The sequence below is a fragment of the Ascidiella aspersa genome, chromosome 7 (assembly GCF_963924565.1).
Source record: "Ascidiella aspersa chromosome 7, kaAscAspe10.2, whole genome shotgun sequence".
Classification (NCBI taxonomy): Eukaryota; Metazoa; Chordata; class Ascidiacea; order Phlebobranchia; family Ascidiidae; genus Ascidiella; species Ascidiella aspersa.
This window is the reverse complement of record NC_139453.1, coordinates 8,119,844-8,147,180: the sequence shown is the minus strand read 5'-3', so window position 1 is coordinate 8,147,180 and position 27,337 is coordinate 8,119,844. Positions and strand designations below refer to the sequence as shown.

The window sequence follows — 27,337 nt, the reverse complement described above, 5'->3', positions numbered from 1 at the left end:
AAACAATCCAAGAAAAAGGCAATTTGGTTTTAACTACACAACGCAAGTAAGATCAATTGGCTGCAAAAACGTATTTTTAGCAGCGAAAAATAAAACAAAATGGAAAGAAAAACAGGATGACAAAGTCGATATTTGATTTTTTTACAGCTACAACCTTTTTAACATTTTTCCTAACCTAAAATTTAGGTCAAATTATTAAAAAAACAGGGCGCATTTTCCACCTTTCGAAATGTTGCTAACCTCCGAAAGAAGGCAAAACAAACAGAATGCAGAAAAAAAAATAAATACAAATTTGCTCCTACACATTTTGCCTATACGCGAACCAGTCGGGACATAAAACTAAACAACCAGAAACGTTTGTGAAACTTATAGCACCGACGAAAGCAGTCAAATACAATCAACGACCAAACAATCTCCATCAGAAACGCAGTTTACCAATGTATAATTATACATATTATATATATTTGTAAAATCTGTTTAATTGAAGTTGACAAGGCTGGCAAGACATAACTATATTTAGTGGAAGTCCAGATGAAGGTTTCTCGAAGTGGGGTTCATGAGTAGACGACAAAATAATTTTTTTTAACTCTACATTTATTAAATTGAAGCAAATCGAGTCCATCTCGCAACACTTCCCCATAAACTTGTTTTTAATCATAACACGGCCTGTAAACCTCTGAAAAGTTTGCAAGGGGTCCGCCACGAAAACTTAAACAAAAACACGTTTTTTTCTATGTCCAGACTACGTCCATATTTTCGTCAAATCCTCACACTAACAGCGGTATCCACCTGACGTCAAACAACAGGTGATTATTGCGTCATGCCTAAACCTTCGACGAGTAAAAAAACAAAAGTTGTTACCAACAGACGCAAAAACGTCATCAAACCGCGCTGGTAAAGGGCTGTATGACGGACGGCCTACGTAACAATGGGCCAGGCAAAATGGCGAAGCGACGAGAAGTAAATACGCATACGAGAAAAAGGCGCAATATTTCTGACACAACTTTTGCTTCGCGACGGACACTAGTGTGAAAAGCTGGGACGGGCCAGTTTTTTTACAGCCAAAGCGTTTCACACCTCAAGAGCAATTTACGCTCGCGCAAAGCCAATATCGACACAACAAAAGTCAGCGAAATTAGTCAGAGAAGGAATTTGTGCGACCGAGCGTATGCTGATATGATGGCGGGCAATTTACAACGAAACGAGCTATTTACGGCGGCGGAAAACTTAGACAGCACAGTTCCCAGTGAATTTAGTGGACTTCTGGGCAATTTAAACAAAGTGTTTGGTTTAGAGCAGGGATGTCCAACATTTTATTATAGTGCGCCGCATTGACACTTGAAATAATTTAATGGGCCGCAGAACCTATTAAGTTTCAAGATTAAGTATTGGCCTTTAAAGTTATAACGGGCCTTTAGAGGTACATATATATTTTTTTTACCCATATTATACTATTAGTGCGCCCCTAAAAGCTGACTGGTACATTTTAATTAGGATAATATTGAACGTTTAAAATACTAGTTTGGAGTGAAAATGACTAGCGGGCCGCACAAAAATTTCAGGCGGGCCGCAGGCTGGACATCCCTGGTTTAGAGGCATCGCCTTGATAAAGCGGTTTCTTTAATTCGTTGCGTTTCAATAGGGGGAAAAGTTGTATTAATCGGGCGTGTTTTGAGAAAAAAGTGAGCTAAGCACGACTGAAAAGGGCAGAAGAATTGCTTGACGGCAGAATGGATTTTAAACGCTATTGCATTGCTTTGTGAATTGGCTGTAAATTGACTTTACATATTTATTTAACGTTTTGAAGACAAAAATGTATTTTTCTAAGGTTTAACTGTTGTTACAGGGTATTTGTCTGGTAAGAAATTTTGAAACCTTTTGTTATTAATTATATGACACGTTACAGCTCTTCGACTCTAATACACTATATACGTACAGAGTTAGAAACAAACTGATCAGAAAAACAACAAACTAAACAGGAAATAAACGACAGGACGCCAACACATCGGCGTCTATCGGATATGGGCGACAAAAAAACGAAGACAAAACAAAAACAGACAAAAACCAACAAAACAAAAAGGCAAGATGAAAAATATGAACCCAAACAAAAACATCTTCCATGAGGCGCCACTAGCGGCGCTAACACGCAACAACTGACGGTATCAGAGATTAGCCGGGTTGGGGTCATGTCAGGGGAAACGGGTTATTTCCCTGGTGGGTCAGTTAGGGGGCTGCTGTTGTTGTTGCTGTGTTTGTTGCTGTTGTTGTTGTTGCTGTTGTTGTTGTTGCTGTTGCTGCTGTTGTTGGTACTGGATCACTTGCTGATGGTGAACTGGAAATGGATAAGAGTGGTAAATCAAACTTTGAAGGAGTGTGTGAAATATTGTGGTAAATAATAAGGATCAAAAACACTTGAATAAATATAAATAGTAAACGGCTTTGACTGTGAGTTTCTCTGCAGGCGACTTAGTTCAGCATTTTCTTAAGTAACGTCATTTCTGTGTAAGGACAAATATCTTGGAAATTTTACAAAACGTAGCGAGAGGCTAGGTTAGATGTCGAAAAAAAATAAACAAGGTGGTGATGCTTCGACTAATACAGTTAGACTATACACAGAAAAGCAGCGCATACTTTTAATTTACCTCGACATACATATTCTTTAAACGTTTATATCGCCAATTGTCTTTTGAATCCAATAATGTAAAATTTGTAGGCAGCATTTTGTTCATCTTACGAACACAAGAACGAAAACCGATACAGTAAAAAAAAAAACGGGGCGTACATAATAGTTTTGGAGTTAACCGATATTTATAACTGCTCAGCGGACCTTGTTCCACGATCTAAAACTTAAATATGAAATTGGGCCGCGTTTCGCGAACGCCAGCGCTGAGCTCTTTTGTTAGCAAATGTGGCTAGCACGTGCGGTACGGTAGATCGCTCATAAAAGCTGGCCATCTCACAAGACGCCAAACACAAAACTGCCATGTTCGGTTTAAAACCACTTGGGCTTCAAGCCAGTGTATATTCCTTAAGGACTAAAACAATGGTCGGCAATTTTTTTTTGTCGCGGCCCAAAGTACTCTTTTCAGGGCTATTGAAGGCCCACTACGTAAAACCACTACGAAAACAGTTGCGGATTCAGGATATTTGATTTTAAGGTGAAGTATTGCGCCTTGATGGTTAAAACGCTGCCACGCCATAATATAAAACATAGTATGAATCAAAGAATATACGCGCCAAGCGCAAAAAAATTTTGCGTTTACATATAGTTAAAGTTGGCAAAAAATTCAGTTCGACAGATACTCAGGCCTACAATTGGTACGTAGGTCTAAACCACGCTGAGACAATATAAACATTCTAAGCCACATGTATTTTAAAAATATAGTGCAATGAATGTACGGCTATCACGCGGGCCACAACTACATGATAACACTAAACCATGCAAAAGTAACTCGCGGACCACTATAAATGACTCTGCGGCCCACAGTTTGCCGACCACTGAACTAAAACAATAAGTGGTTAAAACTAAAAACGTAAAGCACAATTTTAAATGTTCCAGGTTCAGAAAAAGCAACTTAAAAACCTACATTGTTGTCTTGGTGCGTACTGTGCCTGTACATGCCCGTGTACGCTGGTGGGTACGTTGCTCTGGATATATGCCTGCTGGGTGGGTGGGTTGGGGCTGTGCGCAAGCTGGGTCATCATGTAACGGTTGAAGTGGGGGCTGAGGGATAAAAGGTAGTAAAATTATCAAAAAATCGTAACTTCAACATTTTTTATCATTTTCATTTATAATAACAGGAAAAGGGTAAAGATTAAATTTACATAAAAGTATTTGCATAAAACATTTTTTTTCACATTAATTTTCAAGAAAATTTGATTGTATTGATTTATATTGTTTCCAAAAGAAATTCGTATATTTTGTTTGACAATTATTTAAAAGCATATTTAAAATTTATTTATTTTTTACCATTTTTATTTTTTTCATTTAGCTTGCAATCTTATACAAAGGGTAATAAAAACACTAATATATAGTATATATGATTACCAAGCCGAAATCAGGATAACAATAAAACAATTGAAAGTTTTTAAATTTAAATTTCATCAGCATAAATCTCAAGTATATTTACAAAATAAAAATAACAAAGAAAAGAACCAAAAACACTTAAATCGCCGATTCCTTTTGCGCTTACCTAGTTGGGACCATGGTAGGAGCTCCGTGCAACGAGCCCTGCATGTGGCCCATGATGGGCTGGGGGTAGAAGTTTGGGGGGGCATTGGGCTGCGCGGCCGGGGGGTGAATTTGGGGCGGCGGTTGGTTGACCACCATGGAACCGGCCTGCTGGGGCGCCTGTTGTTGCTGTTGTATGTTGGTGGCCGGGCTGGTTGGGGGAAGCACCTAGAAAATGTAAGAGCGTTTTTTTAGGTTGTTTTGAGAAAGTGAGAAAGGGTGTTTAAGCAGTGTTGTAAACTAGTCATCATTTTAAAATCAATGAAGTTTCAGTCAAGTCTTTTCAAAAAAACAACAAATTGAGTCCTAGTCAAGTCATTATTAGAGCAAGTCAACTTCAATCCGTCAATAAAATCAATAAGTCATTGACATGAAATTAAAGCGTTAACCATTAACATTGATAAAGCCGTTTGACTAAACAGCGAGGAAAACGTTTTATGTCAAAAATTAAGATTATTATTCCAATTTTATCAACACACATTTGAGAAAAACACTTAATTTTAACCAAAGTCATTTGACACAAATAGGTAAGTTCAAGTCATTGTCCAAACGAAGTCAAGTTAAGTCATTTAAAAACAGTGATTTAAGTCAGGTCAACCGCATGTAAAAAAAAAAGGTTGCGAAACACGGATTTAGACCAATAGCGAACAGAGCATACTTATATGGTCGACTATTTCAAATTTTTGTACAACACATTTCCATAAACCGGCACAGTTAAACAATCACTGGGCAAACGAGAATATACTCATACCTGGTTGGGTGTGTGTGCCGAGTGGGGCCGTGGCTGGGGCTGCTGAATGTACCCCGTTTGGGGCACGTGTTGGGCGTGGGGAGGGGGCTGTTGGGGTTGACCCCCTGCCGCCACTTGGTGGGGCTGAGGGGTTATCTGGATCTGCTGGGGGTAACCTGTGAATTAAAAGGGTGAGTTATAAAAAGTTTTTTAAAAATATTGGGAAATTCCATTTAGTTCTTCGTTTAACAGGGTACGGGGTCCAGAATATTTTTTGGTTTATTACGCAAATTTGTTTTTTTCTGATTTAACATGTTTGTTTTTGTAATTCTATTTAGTTCTTCGTTTAACAGGGTACGGACAATTTTTTGTTTTTCTTATAAATTTTTTTTCTGATTTAACTTGGTTCTCTCTTACAACAACATATTTTATTCACTTTTAAGGATTTAGGTTAAAAGAAGGGTGAGGTACATAAAAGTTTTCAAAAGTATTTGATAATTTCATGAAGTTCTTTGTTTAACGGGGATCAGAATATTTTTGGGGTTTTCACTCAAATTTGTTTTTTCTGATTTAACTCTTTTTTTATAATTCCATTTAGTTTTTCGTTTAACGGGGTCCACACTTTTTTTGTGTGTTTTCAAACAATTTTTTTCGGATGTAACTTGGTTCTTTCTTAAAAACAAATATTTCATTCACTTTTTAGGATTTACAAAAAACTTTAAATGGTCTTTCAACCTCCAAAAACAAAACAAAAACATTCCAATAACCAATTAAAGTTCAATTTTATTTTATTGTGCCACTTTCGGGCTGTACAATACACGTTAAGTTACAAATAATGTCGCCATATTTACACGGCAAGTTAAGTGTTTTATCTTTACCCACCGTATATTTGTTGTTCGGGATACTGAGCAGTCTGTACAGCTCTGGGCACGGAAGGATACATCACGGTCTCCATGCCTTGGTACTGCTGAACCTGACCAAAAAAAAAACAAATGTATAACAGGCGAAGTACACTTATTATGAGCAAATCCACAACTACAAAAAACGCAACATATAGCAAGCGAACTGTTTTATGTGCAAAATTTAAGACAAATAACGCAATTTTATAAAAAAAAAATTACTCAATAAAAATACGTCATGAAATGTAAGTCCATTTTGACTAAAAGACTCGAGTCCAGTCATTTTAAAACAGCGTCATTGAATTAACACATAACAACAACACTGCAGCTACAACCACTCATAGTTTTACATTTAGGTTATCGTAGGTTACTTACCGGCGGAGTCATCACTGGTTGTCCGGCCATATGTTGGGCTGTACCAGGATGGGCGATCAGGAGAGTCTGAAAATAAGAACATTATGTCTTTACACAAGCGATAAAATTAATTCCATCGGAATAACGATTTCCGATAACACAGAACATAAGCAAAGCCTATACCAGATCGTAATGTCAATTACCTTCTTACCCAACAGCTGTGTGGTTTCACATAAAATACATAACAAAAAAAGTTTCACACAAAATACATAAGTTTGCTTCCAGCGAAACAATTAATATAATGGAATCTGGAATCTCATTAAACTGTTAAGTTGTAAACGTGGTAATTACGACGATACAACAGTCAGATTCTTAAAAAGTTTTTTTTCCAATTTGGTGTAAACATCCAAATAGACTCAACATTTTTGCATTCGCATAGTAAAAACAGTCAAGTATTATAGTTTTTGGGGCATGCCCTTGTGCTCCTCTGTATTGAAAAGCACTGCCACAAGAAACAGACACCGGATGATAAACAATTAGAAAATAACATTTGCAACTAACCTGTGGGTAATGTTGCACGAACGTGGGTTGACCGGAGCTTGTGGGGTGAACCATCTGGTGATGATGTGGGGGGACCCCAACCATCTCATTACCGGTGGGGCTCAAAACTGGGGCTGTGAAAACAAAGGGGGTTTTTATATGCGAAAGGGTATCAGCGAAAAATTACAATCGATACGGTAACGGACTGTGTATAGATATTATTACGATTAAGTTAATTAAAGACGAATCCAAACAAAGCATGGCATCCGCTTATAAATTAATTGTTCACTTTTTACCCTTTTTTTACAAAAAAAAAATAATCATATAGAAAGGTTGTGTTTTTGCTTATGTTTCACAAATTTTGCTGCTTTGCTCACCAATAAACAAAGGCACAATTTTGAAGGTATTTTTCTACCTAAGGTTAAGTATTGGTTTACCTCGTTTATTGATGATGTACTTCATTTGCTGGTTGGGATAGTAAATCTGTCAATCAAAAAAACACATCGATAAAATATTTCCAATTTCATCATAAAATTTAGAACAACCACCTACTGTTATTGTACGTACTAAATCACAAAAAGTGGGCAAAGTAGAATATGCATTGATTTTCGGACCAGTGGTTTTCAAACATGTGCGGCACAGGCAGTGTGCCAAAAGCGTGACGCTGCACTTTTGCAATCCAGGAAAATAACCGATTCGTGTTACGAATAAGCGTATAGGCGAGCAAATTAGACGTGATTGCAAGCTATCCATTGTATAGCAATAAAATAAATATATATTAAAACGGGCACTAATTGCAATAAACAAGTAGTCTTGTTTGGTACAATTTTTTTCTGTTAATTTTCTTAAATCCATTATTTAACAATAAAATTAATAATAAAAAGGGTTATCGCAATAAAAAAGTAGAAATTTTTTTTGTTAATTTTTTCAGTGGGCTACAAGCCGAAAGAGTTTGAGAACCACTGGCCCAGCGAAAAGAGCATATTAACCCCACACTAAGTGGGTACAAACCGGTTGTTGGGGGGCGACTTGGGTGGGTGAGGTCGGGGTTGACATTCCGCTTGGTTTCTGGAGTGAAAATACAATTCAACTTTCAAACTACAGGGAGTTATGCGTATACTATATATATATAATATATACAACTATTGGTTATGTCCGATAATATCGGATCAGGGACGATGCCCGATGCAAACTGATAGTACCGGTACTTGTCCGATATTAGGGTGGTAGCCGTGTCGATTAACATAAAGCTTTTAGTCATGGTTTGCGATTCAACACAATAGTTTCTACCTTGAAAGATGGATTGATGAAAAACAGTAGGTTTGTCAATTTAAAGGGAAACAAACTTCTTAATGCTAAAGTCCAGTTTAACCTAGCAAGTAGCAACTAGGAAATATTAGCGTTAAACGCTACAATTTCATCTAGTTTTCATAGTTAAGCATGAAAATGACGTCATTTGATATCAGATCGCTATACTTTTGTCCAAAATATTGGATATCGGTATCGGAATACACACAAGCGTAGAAAGAAGGCAACTAAATAGTAAAAACTTACGCTGAACGATCGAGGGGTGAATTCTTTGGCGTCGGGATTGAGCGCTGCGGTAGGATGCCTAGAACAATATTAAACATAAAGCCTACTGCACGATCAAAAATAGTCTATTAAAAAAAGCCTTGACTTACAAGCAGGGCCGAGTCAGAGTCGAACTCAGGGCTCAAATAAGATTACGTAAAAAATAGTCGCGAGTCCGACGAGCGCATGCGCATTACAAATTTCGAAATTGAAAAAAACTGGAAATTGTAAAAGTGTAACTGCAAATTGTGGATATTTTCCAACCACGTATTGTGGTTGGTAGATAATATGATATCCCTATGAGTGGTATGCTGAATATCCACCTTATTTTAGTTACGTAAATGGGTAAAATACAAGCTGTAGAGTCAAAGCTGAGTTCGTTACTCGGAATCGGGTTATTTTTTCCCGACTCCGCAACCCTGCTTACAAAGTTTAAAAAAAAAAGAAAAAAAAAAGTTTAATAAAAAACTTCCAGGATAAAAATCTCAGTTTGCTTGAATAGCTTAGAGGTAGTTGCGCTGAATGTGTCATATTTGAAATCACCTTGCTACTTGCAAAAAAATATCGACCTTAACTTCTGATAGGTCACAACACAATCACATGTTAAAAATAATATATAAATATATATATGTTTCGCATGCAAAGGTCAGTATATCTCATTATTCCTGTATCAATATATATATATATTTTAATCTTTATAAAATGTTTAACCCTAATACTAGCATTTCTGCAGGTTGGAAAAAGTTCTGAATTAGAACATCCTGGTCAAACGAATCAAGAAAATACAAGCCATGTTTCACTTACTCTTGAGATGCGCCATCAACCGAGTCTGAAGTCTGGTGAGCATCTCCACCTCCACTGGCCGAAGTAACGGGAGTTTCTGTAGGGGCGCTTTCTGACGCAACTGCCAAGGCAACAACATTTGGTTTAAGAAAAAGCCAAGTACAGAACTTAGTAAACCAAAAATCAGTTTTTTTGAATGTCATATGATAAATATATTTCGCTACTAAAAGCATTATCAGTATCTCAATTCGAATGAGATCATTCGATTATAATGCACAGTCAAATGCAATGCACAGTACAGCAGACAAAATAAAAGGTAAGGTTAAGAAGAAATTCTTAAGTGACGGGAAAATAAGATTGGGGAAAATGCCCAACAATACATAACTTTGTCACACAAAGACATGGAATACTAACGAATTTCGTTATATTATTTTACCCTTACCTGTAGTGTGTGTTGTGGCCTCGGAAGTTGATGGGGTGGGGGTTGGGTGTTGGGGTGACACGAACCCGGTGGCCGCACTGACCGTGTTGACCGCAGGGGCCACAGGTGGAACCGTAACCAGGCGGGGCGAGTGGATGTTTTTGGAAGGCTGGGGTGGGGGCTGTGGCGGGTCCGAGGCTGGAATAACAATAACGATTTTATTTAGTTTTAAGCAGGGTTACTGTTAAGTCTTGGATTTGTGCTTGTTTTGGGGTACGATGTCTTCAATAATAATCTTTGTAAATGGCCGTATTTGTCTAATTCTAAATAGAGGAATCAGGTGGCACCATATAAAGACAAATTATATTGAATTCTCGACAAGTTTTCACAAAACCGCGCTTCATCAAGTTAAAGTATAAAAACTTTTATAAACTTTTGTTTTGATTTTACACTTTGACCTGATGAAGCACGGTGAAAGCTTGTCGATAACTCAGTACAAATTGTCTTTATACAGTGCCACCTGATTCCTCTATTCAATAATAATGTGCCTATTTCTGAGAAACGTGCTTATTTTTTAGTTGTGTGCTTAGACCAGGGGTGTCCAACATGAGGTACTAATAAAAAAAATGGCACGAAAGTCCCCGAGAAATACAGCCAATTGTCAAAATAGCTAAATTTGTTATACAGCCAATTGTCATTGTTTATTCACAATACAAAACAATCCCAGTAATTACGACAACAAACAATTACTTCTGATATTATAACCTATACTGTTTTTATTTTTTTGTATAAAAGCGCTTTTAATATTAGAGAAAAAATAGTTGCTAAACTTTGGCACGGAAGAAGTTATAAGATAAAAATTGGCATGTTGGCATGTTTGAGTTGAACACCCCTTGCTTAGATGGTGGTTCGGGTTGGGGCTGTGGCAGTTCCTGGGCTCGAATGATAACAGTTATTTGTCGAATTGTTGTTTTTAGGGCAAAAGACCTCAAACCAATAATGTATATAAATTATGTGCTTAAAAAATCGTTCGGCAAAATTGTTCTGCACTCCCTTTAACTAAAGATCATTAATTTTTTTTTGATGTGTAAGTTTATTTGAAGCCACCATGGATGGAAAACAAAGATTAATAGTAAGAAAAAAACGGACATGTGGCAGTTCATATGTCTTAGATTTGTGCTTGTTTCACAATATCTTACAAAAATACTCAATATCTTAGAAAATACTCATGGGCCTATTTCTAAGAAACATGCTTATTTTTTAGTTGTGTGCTTGGATGGTGGCTCGGGTTGGGGCTGTTGCAGTTCCTGGGCTCGAATGATAACAGTTACTTGTCGAAATGTGTTTTTTAGGACAAAACACTAAAACAGGTGTACCTTAGACAAATATTGTATATCAATCATGTGCTAAGAAACAGTTCGGAAAAATTGTGATGTACTCCCTTTAACTAAAGACGATTAATTTTATTTGACAAAAAATGTGTAAGTTTATTTGCAGCCCACCATGGAAACAAAGATATTAAAAACTAAGATAAAATGGACACCTACTGGGGCTGTGGCAGTTCATACATCTTAGATTTGTGCTTGTTTCTGGGTACAATGTCTTTTAAAATACTAATGTTCCTATTTCTGGGAATGATAATAGTCAATTATATGCGAATTATGATTTTTAAGGCAAACCAGAAATAAATTTTAAAAACTTCAGAAAAATTTGGCATATCAACCAAGTGACAAAGCGATTTAAAACTGAGGAAATTTGAAAATCTTTTAAAACAGAACAGCAAATTTCTGCCAAACAATTACAATTTTCTAATCGAGGTGTAGCATTAAAAATCGGTGAAATTTGAACAATTTTAAAACAGAAGTAGAAACTTTCATACGAGCAGCAAAATGAGACTATTTTTGTAGTTAATTTAAAACTAACAAAAGTGAATAAAATAATTTAGACTAAGTTTGTGACAAAGATTTTCATCTGCGAGTAAACCTTGGAAGCCAAGTTTACTGTTTCAAGAAACCAGTTCATAAATTGATTTGTACATTTTTGATTTATTTTGCCAAAAAGTAATAGTGTGGTGGTAACTTACATATTTTCAAAGCGCAATTTCGTTAAGTGGATAAATAACAATATCTATCAATAAATGCAAAATAAAATTTGTGTTATTCTTTCACTAAACTTATGGTACCAGATTTTATTACAATAGAAAACTTGTGATTATTTTAGCGATTTACTGTTCAATTAGAAAAAAAGTCTTAGTCTAATGAAATAAGCGCATTTCTTGATTTCCATCAATTCTTTTAGTGTGGGTTTGTTTTTTTGTTACGCAAACATCTTTTTAGTCAGGTTTTCAGTAAAAACTCTTTCACCGACCTTAAAAAGTCTGCAGACCCCAAAATTTACCTCAAAAAGTCCGCAGATCCAAAAAAAAATACTTCGAAAAGTCTGTTGTACCCCTAAAACAGTGATTTCAGAACCTGAGGAAGACAGAAAAAAAATTTGCCAATTGTTTACCTGGCTGTTGTACGATCATCTGTTGTGTATGAATGGGCAGCATGACCTGGGGTGGTGGTGCCCCGTGGATTATCATGGGGACCATGGGCGGGTTCCTTTCCATTGTTTCCACTGCATGGGGTTGCATGTTCATCTGGGGTTGGGTGATGTGGACAACAGGGGGCTGGGTGTGTTGTTGTGGGGGTAATTGGGGTAAAGTAGGGGGAGCAACTTGGCTGGGGGCCGGGTGGGGGGTTGTTGAGGGTGACGGCTCTAAACATAATTATAGTTAAAAGTTGGCATAACTTAATGGCACTTGTTTGTTGAGTTTTTATTTATTGTTTTTTTAACAAAATATATTCTTGATAATAAATTGCAAAGCCGAAAAAAAAAAAAAGAAAAGGTCGAGTATATTGACATCATCTTGATTAGGTTGTTCCGATACAACAATACAAGCATCTTTCAGTTATCTTCAGTTGATGTGTACCTTTTTGGCTTTGCAATTTTTTTATCAAGAATATATTTTGTTAAAAAACAATAAATAAAAACTCAACAAACAAGTGCCCTTGATTTTTTGCAATTCATTATCAAGTTAATTCGTGCATAGTGTACCCAAAATATATTCTATTTTTATAAATAGTGTGCAGAAAAAACACATAGACAGAACTAAAAACATGAATATATATTTTTTGTTCTCTAAACCCATACTAATAATTTTACCCTGTATCGACGGAGGTCTGTTGGTTGTCGACGGCAACACCGGGGTTCGTGCTTTCGAATAAGAATGGGGTGGCTTGCTTGTGCCACCTAGTGCCTTGCCTGGCGGGGGGCCACCGGTTGTTTTTGGTGGGTCTTCAGGGAGCTGCAAAAATTGTAACAGTATTAGAACAATAAATAATGATAATAAAAATAAACTACAAACTTATATAAAACACAAGATTTTTCAAAACAAAAATTACTAGGTTTTAAAGACCTAACATTAAATCACTCAATTTGTTTTAATTATAACTCAAAACAAAACAGTATAAAATGCAAGGCAACACAATAACAAATATATGAAAACTGTAATTTGCACTTGATAAACACAAACCTCAAGCAGCACTTAAAATAAACTTAACATTTTCAGAAAATAAAGGGATTTTCAAAGACTTTCCAATATGCAAATTAATCCAATGGCATTTAAAGATTAAAAATTTTGAAGCGACTAAACAGAAATTTAAACAAATTCTAAATTGGTAAAAATTTTGTTTAAATAAAATTAAAGCCAATTTTTTTTATTATTACATGTAAGGCATAGTACCTTGAAGTTCTCCTGAAATTTCTTGAGTTGTTTGATGTCGATGGGAGCGTCTTGCTCCCTCGTGTGACTAGAAGGCGGCTCGTTTGCTTTTTTAGTGAGCACTTTTGGACTCGCTGCAAATTAGAATATTTGGTATTTTACTTCAACAAAAGAAAAAGTCAAAAGAATACTGTATTTAGATTATAGAAGCCGACTTTTGTTATTCATAGGGGTGCTCAACATTTTCGCTATACATCACATCACTAAATGCCAGTTGAAAATATGAGTTTATTTGTTGAGTAATACATATTTAACATATACTTTCATTGATTAATAAATAATTTAAGGGAATTCCCCTTGATGGTTCAATTGGTTACAAACAAATGTATTTAGCTGTAAATGTAAGTTTTAACAAACCTACTTGGAAACACTAGTTTTTTGTTAGAAACAATAGTTTATTTGGAAATAATAGTTTTTTTTGTATTTTGCTGAATTGCATGATATTAAATAATCCTAAATAGTTGTTTGACTAACTATGATAGTCCCAAAACACATGCATTAAACTCAATCTTAAGTAAATTTTCAGGAAGATTTAGCATTATTTAAAAGGGCTGAGCACCCTAAGTTTTTGCTAGCGTTGCTCGAGCACCCTAAGCACACCCCTAGGTGAACGTCCATGATTTTGACAAGGTTTAGTAAACTACTATTTTAGTAATATGAAAAGAAATGACTGTTTTGCACCATCTCTTTCAGAAAAATACTACATAAAAGAATTTTGGTAAAAAAATAATTTTTGTTTCCCAGTCCTTTTGGTACCATTTTTCTTTTTAATTTGAATACATCCTTCAGAGACTTGAAATAAATATTAAAAAACATAGGTAATTTGGTAAGCCTTTTTATAAGTGTTAACATTTCACTTTCACCATACATATAAGATTAGTTAACTTTACCTTCCTACAACGAGCTGCTTTCTAAACTGAAACTGTAGGTCTTATAACCAGGCTCTGTTTTCTGATTCAAGTTAGTAAACGTATTGCAACAATCGCACCACTGACATTGCTGGCTCTAAAACATTAGCCCACACATTAGTTTGCCAATATTTCTGTGACGGACTGTCTGACTGCCAGAGGTAAAATGAATGCGTTGCACTACGCTGCTATAGTGCATGTTGTCATTAAAACTGTTTTCACATAACACTAGAGCTCTTTTGTGATTGGTTCAGAGACTAACTCCAAACAGTAGCGTAATAATTAACAAACAGTTGAACTCTGTTGAAATAACAAAGCCATTTTTGAGCTTTTTTGGTTTAAATTAAAACTCTTCTGCCAACCACTCTGTTGTATCATAACAAGGAAAAGTTAAACTGTAAGATATCCTCTCAGATTTACACAAACGAATAAAACAAATTTCCATTCTGTTGCACTTAAATGCACACTATTTTGTTTCTGGGCTAAAAGGTATAGCTCATGGGTGGCCAACTTATGGGGTGTTGCATGATTAAAAGTGGAGCACAATACCGCAAATAATATAAAAAGTATTATACCAGTATGGTTAATTGATAAAATAATAATGTGTGATTTCTAGAAGAATTTAAGTATCTTACACAACATTTAAGTAACTTATACAGGGTTGTTCCTAAGCAAAAATTTACACTCCCCAGTTTGGCGAGCGGCTATCAATCAGCACTCGCCAGGACGAAATAACACTCGCCAAATTGGTTGGCACGCCGTCTGCAAATTTCCGTCCTAGCGCGGTCATTTCTTGGGTTATCGTAACCTGTCTTTTCTATACGTAAACATCAGAGATTGGAAACTTTAGATTTTGCGCGGGAGAGACAATTTTGCAGCTTGGCTGTAATAATTGTAATAACGTCTTTGGTTGTTTGCCGGTAAACGACTTTTTTAAACGGGACAAAGAGTCTTTATTACGAGCTTCGAACGTGACTTCGATCAACCTTATTATTTGTGTAGTGTTGAAGGTATTTGCGTCTTAGTGTTTAAGGAAATAACTGGCGCTAAGTAATATTTCGCTTAGTAGTGGTGCTTAACACAAGTTGTCCTACACCAACTAATTAAATTTCCCGCTGAAGCCACTCGCCAGTCGGGCGAGTGGGTGTCAATCAGCACTCGCCCGGAGCGATTTGCACTCGCATTGGCGAGCGGGAGAGTGCTTAAGCCCAACCCTGTTATAAGAACAGTCTTGGATTGTTTTAGTTTCTTATGCATTTAAAGTTTTCTTCTTTAAACAATAAAAAGTTTGTGCTGCACATCTTGAGTTTGCAAAATTTTGGCACATTGGAACTAAAAATTAACCTCCCCGTGGTATAAATACTTTAAAATACTTGGACTAAGCACTTAAAAAAGTCGACCAGTTCATAACCTATTTACAAAATATATAATTTAGCATAAACTTAACATTATTAATTCTTTTATCAATGCTTGAGTTAAAAACTTAAGTTTAAGTTAAAAAGAAAAGCAGGAATATAAAGAGAAAATGTTACTCCGAGAAAGATACAGCCTTTGAGTAACTTACACATAGCAATGGTTTTCACTGTTTTTTGTTCCTTATGCATAGTTAAAAAACTTTGTGCGAAGCATCTTAGTTTAAAAAGTAAAATTTTAGCACATTGTAACATAAGTTTTGCCGCATGTGGTATACCTGGTATTAATACCTAAAAAGAGTCCACCAGTATGTTAACGATTTACAAAAAAAACATCATGAAGAATTTAACCAACAGAACTCACGTTTCACGTCACTAATTTGTTTCGACGACGAGGGGTTCGACAGGATGTAGTTCTGATGCGAGGAACCCGGCGGTGGTCGTCGGGCACCCGGCTGCACCCCCATCGAGGGGTGTTGGGGGTGCATTCCCCCTTGGTCTCGCTGCTGCTGCATGTTGGACGTGGGTGGGGTAGGAGGAGAATGCCCTGCAAGAGAAATATTTTATCTTGATCACTTTGTTGTTTATTCAATGCAAATATGAGGATTAGAAATATATATTTGTAAAACTATTTTTGCAATGACATTGTTTGTTTTTTTCTCTTTTTTTTACTTTTTTCAATGGTTTTGATTTGTACAATAGACATGCTAAAAAAACTAAAAACTTAAAAAAATAATACTATGCTAATTAAATAATTGTAGGTGCAGCACTAATTATAAACTTTTTACCAAGGACTTTAGCTAGCATCAGAAATGACTTCTTTCTCAATAATTGTTTGAAACCTTTTGTTTTCGAGCTCCAAAAGAGGATTAAAACCAACTACATTCAGGATTTTTAGCACATCTATATTTTTAATTTTTTTCAGTTAAACTACCTTCAGCAACGCACCTTTATGCATGTAACCATATTTTGTTGCCTTGGTATCACTCGATAAGTTTTACTTTCTATCAAAGTTTTTCAGACATAAAAAAACTAATAGAAATGTCACTTTAATAAAGAATTGTTCCCAGAGCAATATTTATAACTTTTACGAAGGTATTTTATTTTTCTGTTTTCTAATTGTTCCAACTCGAGCTAGCCCTAAGAAAGCTTCATACTTAACAATTGTTTATAAACACCCAGAAGAAGAGAGGAATATTACCAACTACATTATACATTTTTACCCCAGCAATATGTAATTCTAAATCTGATAAGTTAAACAAAAACAATCTTCAAGTTTTTTTTTCTCAACAATCTTTAACTTTTAAGCAACACACCTTTGGGCGAGTAGACATATTTCGTTGTCTTGGTATCACTTGATACTGGAGATGGGTAAGTGGGTTGCCGCATGCGGGTGTTGGCATAACCCGGGGCTGGCCCCTGCATGACGGGGTTCATCTTTGAGGGTGGGGCATTGTTTCGCAAGACCGAGGAATACGAAACATCTGGTATAAACAATTTATGTTATATTAATAAGCAAACAATGAATATAAATACTGGACTGAGGATTTTTATTTATTACAGTTTCAACACTAAAACAAAAAGTTTTTGTCATAATGCTAAAATAATGTCCTTAAGATTGAAAGACAAAGATAGCGTTAAATTGGTAAAATCAATCAACTGCATTGCAGAGTATTCAAGGCAGAACTATTAAATGCTATTTACATATGGTTTAAATTCATATCATGCCGCCTAAGCTGGGGGCAATGGTAAAATGCTTCTAGTTTTTTAGGATTCAAAAAAAGTAAAAACTTAATAGTAAATCACATTGTTAATTACCAAAAAACAAAGGAAATCTTTGTAAAAGTAAAACAAATTAGTTAACTAGAGGGGAGACTGACATAGCACAACAAAATAATGTTGTTAATATATATATAGCAAAAAGGTTAAACCCACTGCGATAATTCATGTCCATTGGCAGCCTTCTTTGACCCGAACCTGGCCTGTTAAGGATTCTGGGAACAATGCACTGCTTTCTTGGGGGTGGTGTTCCTCTCCAGTATTCTGCTATATACCTTGTGCTAGATTTACGTCTCTCACTTTTTAAAAACTTGTAAAATAAGGCAACTTGAGCTTGCTACTGCAACTATTAAATATAATAGCAAAACTCACAAGATAGTTTTTGCTAACTTTAGGCTGCAGCTATTTATCTGATGATGTAGTGTTATGGCAATTGACTAAATCTTTCAACATTTTTGGGTTAAATGCCTTTATTTTTACAAAGTTTGGATTCCTCTTTGTCAGATTGTCAGAGAAAAGTATTTTTACTAATCTTAACTGTATAGGCAATTGCTAAACTACAGTAGTATGGAAGTATTGAGCCATAACAGCCTCACTGACAAGTTCTTCACTCAATATATTTTTAAACTATTTTTTTTGGTTGTAGAAAACAAAAGATCAAGGATATGGAAAACAGGCATTTCTGATTCTTCTTTTCGCTGAACCTTAAATTATATATTTGAATAATTTTTGGCAAAAGATAAAGTAAGCTATAATATTTTACCTTTTAAGAACCAGATTGTTAACGCATTTGGCAACCTAACTTTACCATAAACTTCATTACCTTTTCCTCCAGTGGTCGGATATGGATGCCGAATACCAATCGGACCACCAGGTCCACTAGGGGGGACCGATGGGGGTACTTGGTGTGCCAGGGGCATGTGGGGCCGCTCTTCTGGCACACTGTGAGGGGGCTTGCCACCCCACTGGGGTGACGTTGCTTGTTGTTGGGTCACAGACGAAGAAGAGGACGTGCGGGAAAGAGCCTGGGGCGTCGTTTGACCAGAGTTGGGTTCGCTCCCCGAAGTTTGTTGCTAAAATGTTGCGCAATGATTGGTTTAGTTGTGAGAAATTTGCTCAAACTAGGACTGTAACTCGAATAGCAAGAATCAAAATGTACATTGCTTGTTTTGAAACTGACTTCTTTTCAAAAAATACATATCGTTAAAAAATGAACTTTTTATAAAGTAAAACAGGACTATATTGTAGAATAGTAGGTTTTATATCTGGAATAACAAATCCATAATATTGAATCCGCTGATAATTTTGTTCACATTTTTATTCACTTTTTTACAGCAATCGGCAAGTGATTGGTTGCACTATAAATGTTTTGCCACAGCCATTTGTACATATTAAAACTTGCCTTATTAAATATAAAAAAGGAAAAAAATTACAATTATTCTATAATCGTAGAGTGGTATTACACACTTATGTTTGGTTAAACAGGACTGCATGCCGTGTCAACAAGTTTTAGAACAATTGTCAGTAAAAAACAAGTTCAAAAAAGTTTTGTGGCTTACTGTTGAGTATTCTGATGTGGGGGACTGGTGACTTCTTTGGTAAACCCTTGAAGATGAATTTTGTCTTTGGGGTTTCGGTTGGTTTGTGTTATAGGTGTTGTGGTAACCTGATAAAAGAAGTTGGCATTACAGGCTATCAATCAATTTCCAACATGAGTAAATGATGGGGAAAAAAAGTACAGACACAAAAAATGGGGATATGGTAAAGTAAAAATACTACAGGACTCGTATAGCAGTAGAACAAACAGACATATGCACCACCAGGCCCTAGGTTGTACTTCAGCATGACCTGTATCTATTTGTTTATGTTTTGTTAACTAATTTACTTGTTAATAGCCTTGTTCATCGCCAAAACATGGCAAGGTTGGTAGATTCCTTAGGCGAACACATTTAGGGGCGTGACCAAAAATCGAAGAATTTAGGCCAAAAAATGCTTGTCACCAGGAGGCTGGCAAGATTCTGAGCTTATGTTCGCCCGTAGTAAGTTGATATTTACAGATGTAAATGTTACGGCACCTTGATCGTGAGATCGGATGTTACGGTCCTCGTCGCGATATGCTCCACTGCTTCCTCCTGAAAGGCTTTTGGTAAACCTAAAATAACATTTTTATGGTAAAAACAAGCAAACTACCACACTACGCAATACAAAGACAACAATACTGCAATTCTGCTATGCTGTTTTTTGACGCAACAGGCAATGAGTTGATTTTTTGATCTTTCCAAAAATAGAGAACAAAATATTTGGCAATAATTGTGTAGTTAGACTAGAATAATAACAAACTGATGAAAAGATATTAGGAGTCAAATATTTCCTTGAAGTTATGCAAATTTTAATACAACATGTTAAAAAAGAAACAAATTTGTATTGTAACTAAAGCCTTTTTACTTACAAAAAACTATTAAGTTTTTTACCTAAAAAGAAACAAATTTGTATTGTAAATAAAGCCTGTTTTTACGAAAAACTATTAAGTTTTTTACCAAAAAAACAAATGATTAGTAAGTTGTAGAGTTTAACAGGTAATACAGCAGGTAAACACTGAAATAAAACTTGTTTCTGCACTTGAATAGCATTTTAAGCTAGTTCACAAAACAGATGATCAGCAAATAGTAATAAAAAAATTGAACCAAATTATATTTGCACAATAATAAAAATAATCATAAACTCAGCTTAATATTTCAAACCTTGGTGGTAAAGCTTGTTGGTTGCTCAACGTTTTCGTGAACGGCTTTCCAGAGACGGGACTGGTCGGCGAGTCATTGGTTGGGGTTGATCTACCCTGATTGGGGCCGTATGTTGAGGATGAGGGTGATCCCCGCATCATGCCCCGGTCGGGACCCCCCATTCCATAATTGTTGTATGGAGGACCGCGTCCCGGTTCCTTGCCACCCCTACCTCTGGGGTGCATTGGCCTGGAAATTTTAAAATAATCGTAAGAGTAAGGTTAGGTAAGAAAGTTTCATTAACAATTCTTCATTCTTTGAAGAATAAGAGAAAAGATCGACCAGGGTTTTAGATGTGAAAGATTGTAGAATATAGCATATAATTATAGCCAAGATAACTTGCGTAAATAATACATTTAATGACAGTATATATAACAGTATATTGGACACTTTTTTATTAATGTCCTGACAAGAAGGGTAGTTTGTTTCAACTTTTACCAGCAACCCTGAGTTATTTTAGTTTCCATAGACTTTTTGTAGAAAGTTAGGACGATTTTAATATTGGTAAAATGCAATAATTTTACAGAATGATAGTTCACAAAAGCAGGCTAAATATTGTATTGGGCCAAGTTTAGGATCAATGACTAGGTCTTGTGATATAGGCTATTGGTGTACAGCAAAAATGGTCTTGCATACTAGTAGTAAGGTCAGACACTTTGTAAAGATGTTAAATATATATATATTATATATATTATAACAGTACATTTTTTTTCAAAAATTTAACCTACATCTGAAATTTTAAATTGAAATAGCATGGTTAATACTGAAACAAACAAGCTCAGATTTGGTTTTTAGACGTAACCTAATAATTTCAGGGGGTCCCCACTAAAATTTGACAAAAATGTGACTTTTGAAAAACCCTAATAATATATATATATTATCTTTTTAAATGACTTGATAAAGTGTCTGACCTTAATACTACCATTGTTAGACGATTCTGCTGTGACCTAAGGGTGGACAACTGGACGTCGACATTTGTTTTGCAAACAAGGGTTAAGGTAATTTCAGATATAACATATTTAGCGCAACATTGTTTTTGATGCACATGTAATTTTGAACAAAGAAATTACTGACAAACTAAGAAAAATTTACAAAAAATAGAGAGCACACTCACCTGTCAGGCCCTGGTCGGGTGTTTCGTGGTCGATCTCTCATCGATTGGGAAGGAGGGGGAATATCTCGATTGCGGACCACCGAGCTGTATTTTTCCTCTTCTGTCGCTGTGTCGTCCAACTGATAAAAAAACACTTGATTACTACAATCCATGCTTTTATTCAACGGTGCCTGTAAGGCTAGATAACAAGTATATTGCTTTAATTTTAATTTTGAAAATTTTAGATAAAGAAATGTTAAAATGGCTAGGGGTATTTTAATAAGGCCTCGTAAAAACAAATGTTGTCCCCTTAAGTGATCTCTTTCTTATCAGCATAGGTGGAATACACAAAAAAATAATATTTAATATTTTTAACAAGATTTAAGCAACTGAAGTTTTTTTTTTCAAAGCTATCATTTATGGCTTTTGAGTTCACAAATCGATCGCAAATCCTCATAGCATTGCTTTTTAAGAGATAAAAACACTGGTTAGTGTGCTTGTTTAATATCTTTGTACCAGGTGATTAGCTTTGGTGTTCTTTACCTAAAAGAGTTACTACTAATCTCAGAAAAATTTACAGCGAAGTAAAATGTTGTGTGTAACAAAGAATTAAGTGCAGGTAGAAAATAGCGTTGTTGGGAATTTGACTTTAAATTGCATTGAACTTTAGCCTACCTCTAAATTAGGATAGTTTAGTTTTGAATTTATAAATTATAACTTTCTACTTTGGCATGATGAAGCACAGTTGTGCAAGGAATTAATACAATTTGTCTTTATATATATATAGTTCCACCCGATTACCCTATTTACAACTAGACAAGTAGGACCATTTACTAATATTACCTCTAAATTAATATGCCTGTTGTAGCTTGGTGATTTTTCAATCTCACTTGCGAGTTGCGACGCTCGTGCTTTGCGCTTTTTATATTCCTCCGAATCATCTTCTTCCAACTTTGTTCTGGTGTTTAAAAATAAAATATTAGCGGCCGAGCTAAAATCAACCTAGTTTTTTTTAAACTATCGACATGATCTACAAAACAATAAAGCTGTTTTTCTCTCTGTCAAGTAAAAAATTTAAAATTTATAATATAACAATTTCACAAAAAACTTTGAAGATTTATGCAATCTAGGTAAAATCAACCTAGTCTTTTTTCATACAATCAAGGCTATGCAAAACAACTAAACTATTTTTTTGGTTTCTTTAACAAGTAAAAAATTAACATTGACCAAATTTCAAGCATATATGTAACAAATATAAATTTACAAAATGTCTTGCTCTTGTTTTTGAAAGTAAAATATTAGCAACCGAGCTAAAATCAACTAGATTTTTATTCTATTAATAAGGTCTATAAAAGCTGTTTTAAATATTAATTTTACAAAACACTTTAAAGATCTAAGTAATTTAGCTAAAATCAATCCAGTGTTTTCCATACAATCAAATCTCCGCAAATCAATAAAACTATTTTTGTTCTTATTTAAATCGAATATAATCAAAATAGAATTTTATCAATTTTTATCTTTGAACTCTATGCTTAGTAAATATGCTTCTCATTTGCTTAAAAAAACCTTGCTTAGTAAATATGCTTCTCATTTGCTTAACGCTAAAAATAAGCATCCCGTAACTTCTTTCACTTACGTGTATTCGGGTAAATTTGGATTGTAGCTTGTCTGCACTCCGTACTGGTTTGTGTTTGTTCGGAACATATCCTCGGGGGTCCAACCATTTTGACCACCCAGTCCACCTGAAAGGTCATCCTAGAAACAAAAAAACAGAAACTTGCATGAAACTTTTGTTTGATTAACTGATTTTAAAAGGTTCAAATTTTGCTTTCATGTCTGCAATCCCTTCATATGCACTTAACAATTATTCAGTAACAAGGGGTAATAAAAGAATATTACATTATAAGGGTTTATAAAAGCAAAACTCCATTTTTTTAAATCGCACTAAAAATAATAAATCATCCCAAACTACATCAATTTAATTTAACCTGTAATTTGAAAACCAATTTTATTTTATATAAGACTTTTAAATATTTATGCCACAATTAATAGCAACTGATTTAATATATTAGGTTTAAAAAGTTTGAGGGATCTGTGCTAAGCTTTGTAGCAAACTAATTAAAAATAACATATTTTCCCACCTCAAGTCCACCAATATCTGTAGACCCATCTCCACTTCCAACCCAAGGCTCAAGAGTACGAAGAACTTCTCCATTAGAATTTACAGATTCATGTGAAGCGTCTCCATTTGACTTTACAGCCACTGAAGTGAATTAATGAATGTATACGTAAAGAAACAAAGGAACCAGGATAAATACAAAGACTTAATAAAGAGGAATTATGTTTTTTAAGGCTTTTCCAAAATAAAGACTAAAGCATTTAGGAGTAAACTACATACGTACCGACAATTAATGCCATATGATGACATGTAAACCTACATGATGTATAATACTGGGGTCACCTAACTATGGCCCACATAATTAATTCTACCAGCCTGTAACCTATTTCCTTATGGAGATAAAGTACAACTGTTGGTGAATGCAATATTGCACTAAACTGAAAGACAATTTATTAACGCCAACTACAGTTATGGTTGCATTTTCTTCATTTAACAATAATCAAGGTAATAAAGTTCTACACAATTTTTTTTATCCGGCCCGCGATTGTCAATACTTTCAGTTATCCAACCATTTATAAAAAAAAGTTTGGTGACTTATGTGAAAATACAACAACACTTGGAATATAAAATGTTTAAAGGCCTAGTCTTGAAAACTTTCATAAATATATCTGTCAAGCTTAAAGAAAATCTTAACAAAATCCAACCGTGTGCCACTGATAAATCTACATCTTGAAAAACTGCACAGACAACGTCTTTGGAGTGAAATATGAGTTCGTCGATGATTTTATCGGCAGTGGGAACAAGGTGAGTGGTCGGAACCGAGTGAATCGACGGCACTGCTTCCGTTTCTGGGTCTGTCGCTTGGTGGAGATGTGCCGCTCCGAGAATTAAATCCATCTGGGAGACAAGAGATAAACAAACACATACAGATTACAACAAAAATTTTGAAGCCATAATATTGGATAAATTGACATTTCACAGTTTACAGACGTTTCATCAATACCTCATGACAGCATCAGTGTAAAAACCCAAATCCAAGTGAAACGTCTGTAAACTGTGAAACGTCATTTTATCAAATATTATGGCTTTAATGTTTTTATTAAAATTACTAAAAAAACGTGTATTGTGTTACATACAGATTGGGTTTTGTAAAAGCCCTTGTATACACATTTCTATAGGACAACAAACGTCGCCCTCAAAGACTAGTTTTCAAGACTTTTTTTGAAAACAGATATATGTTTTATTTTGAAGTACAACATTAACATCTGCAATCTAATAATAATAAAACGACCGCTAAACTTACTGTAGGATTAACTGTATGAAATATTCCTTGGTAAATTCCTCCATTTTTTACTTGGGCATTGCATTTGGCTCCCTGTAAATACAACAAGGGCAGAGTGTAACATTCAAAATGCAAAAGAATTTGGGGTAAATCGGTACAAATCTTACCAAAAGTGTCATAATTGTGTGAATGAGCCTTGGATTAGTGAAAGCGCCTTCATTGCTCTGAAAAACAAATGCAGAAAAATAGAGTTTTTTTTTTCATGTTAAAAATAAGTTTTTTTTCATGTTAAAAGCACTTTAAATAGCATGACAACAAACATAGAATACCACAGAAAAGTCAACTTTTCCATCAACAAAACAGATTTTATATTTCTGCTACTAACAGCCAAAGCCTAATATTAAGTTGCCACACATATTTATGGAAATTCAATAACTTTTCAAGGAAAATTTGGAGGTTTCTGCAGAAACAAAATTGAATCACTTGGAAGTGTTTTGAATTTCTTTGCAAACAATACAGTATAAATACCATGATTAACACAATGACAAATTGTTTAAAAATTGTTTTACATTCCAAACATATAAATTAGGCTGCACATAAAATAAAGGTATATAATTACTATTGAAAGACTTTTGATAAGAAATTAGTTTTTTTTTAACAGATTTTAATAAGTTATTTAAATTAAAAGACAGGTAAAGACTTGTGTGGCAACCCTGTAATATTAAATATACTATACTTCAAGTACAAACCATTTTTTTGTTTATATAATAACAGTTAATAATGTGATAGCAATCAAACAACACAGATTTAGGCTTTTATATTTGTATTTCAATTCAGGGTTACAACAATGTAATACTGCAAAATTACCAATATAGTGTCTGAAACTAAACAAAGAAAATATAGATTTCATAATTGACTTACTGGAATTGTGTTTTGGCTGGTCATTTTACTTCTGCTGTTTGATCTACAAAAATAACAAAGGTTAGGGGTTCATTTCAATTAAAACAGGTTAAAAAGTCTGGCCTTTGTGGACAATTCATCCCCTGCACATTTAAACACTCAGCCAAAACTGTGCCGTTCATGAAAAATTGCTGTAAAATCTAATTAGCTGCACAAAAGTTGAATAAACATCATGTGTTTATAACAGATGGCAACTTTTTGCAACTTTAAAAATTTTAGAACATTTTTTCCCAATGGGTGAAAAAAAAATTATTATTATTCACATAACTAATGTGACAGCTCTTAGGAAACAGCTTTTGTGCTGTTGCACATTATGAAATGAACAATTTAGCATAGCGTAAATCTCCTTTTGCGCCTTTAGGCTTACAAATTTTCTATTGAAATGGGCAAAATGTAACAATAAATTAAACAATTGCATTCAAGTATCATTAAACAATATAGTTTGGAGGTTTCATGACATCGTGTCTATAGTGCATGTTAATTCAGAAAAGTTTTTCGACACTTTTTGGGAACTAAAACTGTGCTGCGGGAGTTATTTTGGCACACAAAATTCAAATTTGGTAAAACTCTGAAACATTTTGACGCCCTGTTTGAAATCTGCACACCCAAGTTCGGTGCCTGTGGGTATATACATATATATATACCAGATTGGAAACTTTGGATATTCTGTGTGGGGGACGATTTTGCAGCTTAAAATTGCACGGCTGTAATAAAATTTCTGCTGTTTGGGGCGGTCAATTTTGGGTGGTCATAACAAAGTTGTTCATAAAATTTGCACAGCTGAAAATGAAGTGCTATACTGAAAGTGTTAGCATGACTTTTTCGGCTCAAACACATTTTGCAGCAATTTTACACAAAATAGCTTAACCACACCTTTTACTTTTAAGTATTTAAAACAAAAAACAGAACATGTTGTCTTACTTGGCTGCCCTGCGGCCCTTGTTTTTGGTGTTACTCGACATGATTGACGGCATCAACAAACTTGAATTAAGTTCAATTGATACCAAACGAATAGTTGTATGAAAGCAAAATTAGAGAATTTTTGCTTCATCAACTTAATTCTAAAAAGATCTACTTGAAATTTCGGAAATTCTTCCTGCAAAAAACAAATTCAATAAAATTGAATATACTAATACTTATACCTAAATCATTGCTTTATCGACTAAATGACATAAAGAGAGTTGTTACTACATATGCTTTAACAAAAAGAAACTGAAACCTAATATAAGCATATGGCTTAATATGCAAATAACTCATTAGAAGGCGTACCTGTAACCTACAATGTCAATTTGGCGCTGGTCCAGGATCCTACCACAAGTGCATTATTTGGGTTAGCGTTTGGGTAGATTAAGCAATATTACTAAATAATAAATATAATAACTTGACCCACCCTCACCCAAACCAACACCCAAGTATTGTGTGCTACCTTAATAAGTGTCTCAACGCTGTGGTAGAATTGTAGACCAGGGTCAGTCATTTCTTTTAAATAACTGGCACCTAATTATATAATTATTGCAAGTAAACCGGGGCTGGTCTAGAATCCTACCACAGTGCACAATATTTGGGTTAGGATTTTGGGTTAGGGTGGGTCAAGTATATTAAATAATACATATAATAATACTTGACCCACCCTCATCCAAACGCTAAC

General features: G+C 34.9%; 1 protein-coding gene across 1 annotated transcript; it reads right to left on the bottom strand.

Moving 5' to 3' along the window:
* Nucleotides 1–1,942: 1,942 nt before the first annotated feature.
* Nucleotides 1,943–26,776, bottom strand: LOC146137554 (uncharacterized). Its single transcript, XM_083394380.1, has 30 exons — nt 26,611–26,776; nt 25,651–25,693; nt 24,897–24,953; nt 24,751–24,822; nt 24,152–24,344; nt 23,470–23,591; nt 22,965–23,083; nt 22,172–22,286; nt 21,350–21,468; nt 20,197–20,424; nt 19,531–19,607; nt 19,015–19,121; nt 18,279–18,528; nt 16,993–17,160; nt 16,041–16,223; nt 13,318–13,430; nt 12,738–12,879; nt 12,039–12,290; nt 9,552–9,728; nt 9,131–9,230; nt 8,309–8,366; nt 7,766–7,822; nt 7,192–7,237; nt 6,776–6,888; nt 6,236–6,301; nt 5,844–5,925; nt 4,983–5,137; nt 4,194–4,399; nt 3,588–3,724; nt 1,943–2,332 (listed from the first exon to the last, which is right to left on the bottom strand). Exons 1-30 carry the CDS (start codon nt 26,661–26,663, stop codon nt 2,220–2,222), a joined length of 3,723 nt encoding a protein of 1,240 aa, XP_083250506.1. The 5' UTR covers nt 26,664–26,776; the 3' UTR covers nt 1,943–2,219.
* Between the last annotated feature and the right edge of the window lie 561 nt (nt 26,777–27,337).

What these genes read in the sequence shown, in the direction of transcription:
- LOC146137554 (XM_083394380.1), bottom strand. Translation starts at nt 26,663, where the DNA reads ATGCCGTCAATCATGTCGAGTAACACCAAAAACAAGGGCCGCAGGGCA. An exon ending in CCACATCAGAATACTCAACA is followed by an intron (nt 18,529 to 19,014) that starts GTAAGCCACAAA and finishes GCAACATTTTAG; the next exon opens with CAACAAACTTCGGGGAGCGA. An exon ending in GTACGCACCAAGACAACAAT is followed by an intron (nt 2,333 to 3,587) that starts GTAGGTTTTTAA and finishes ATCCATTTCCAG; the next exon opens with TTCACCATCAGCAAGTGATC.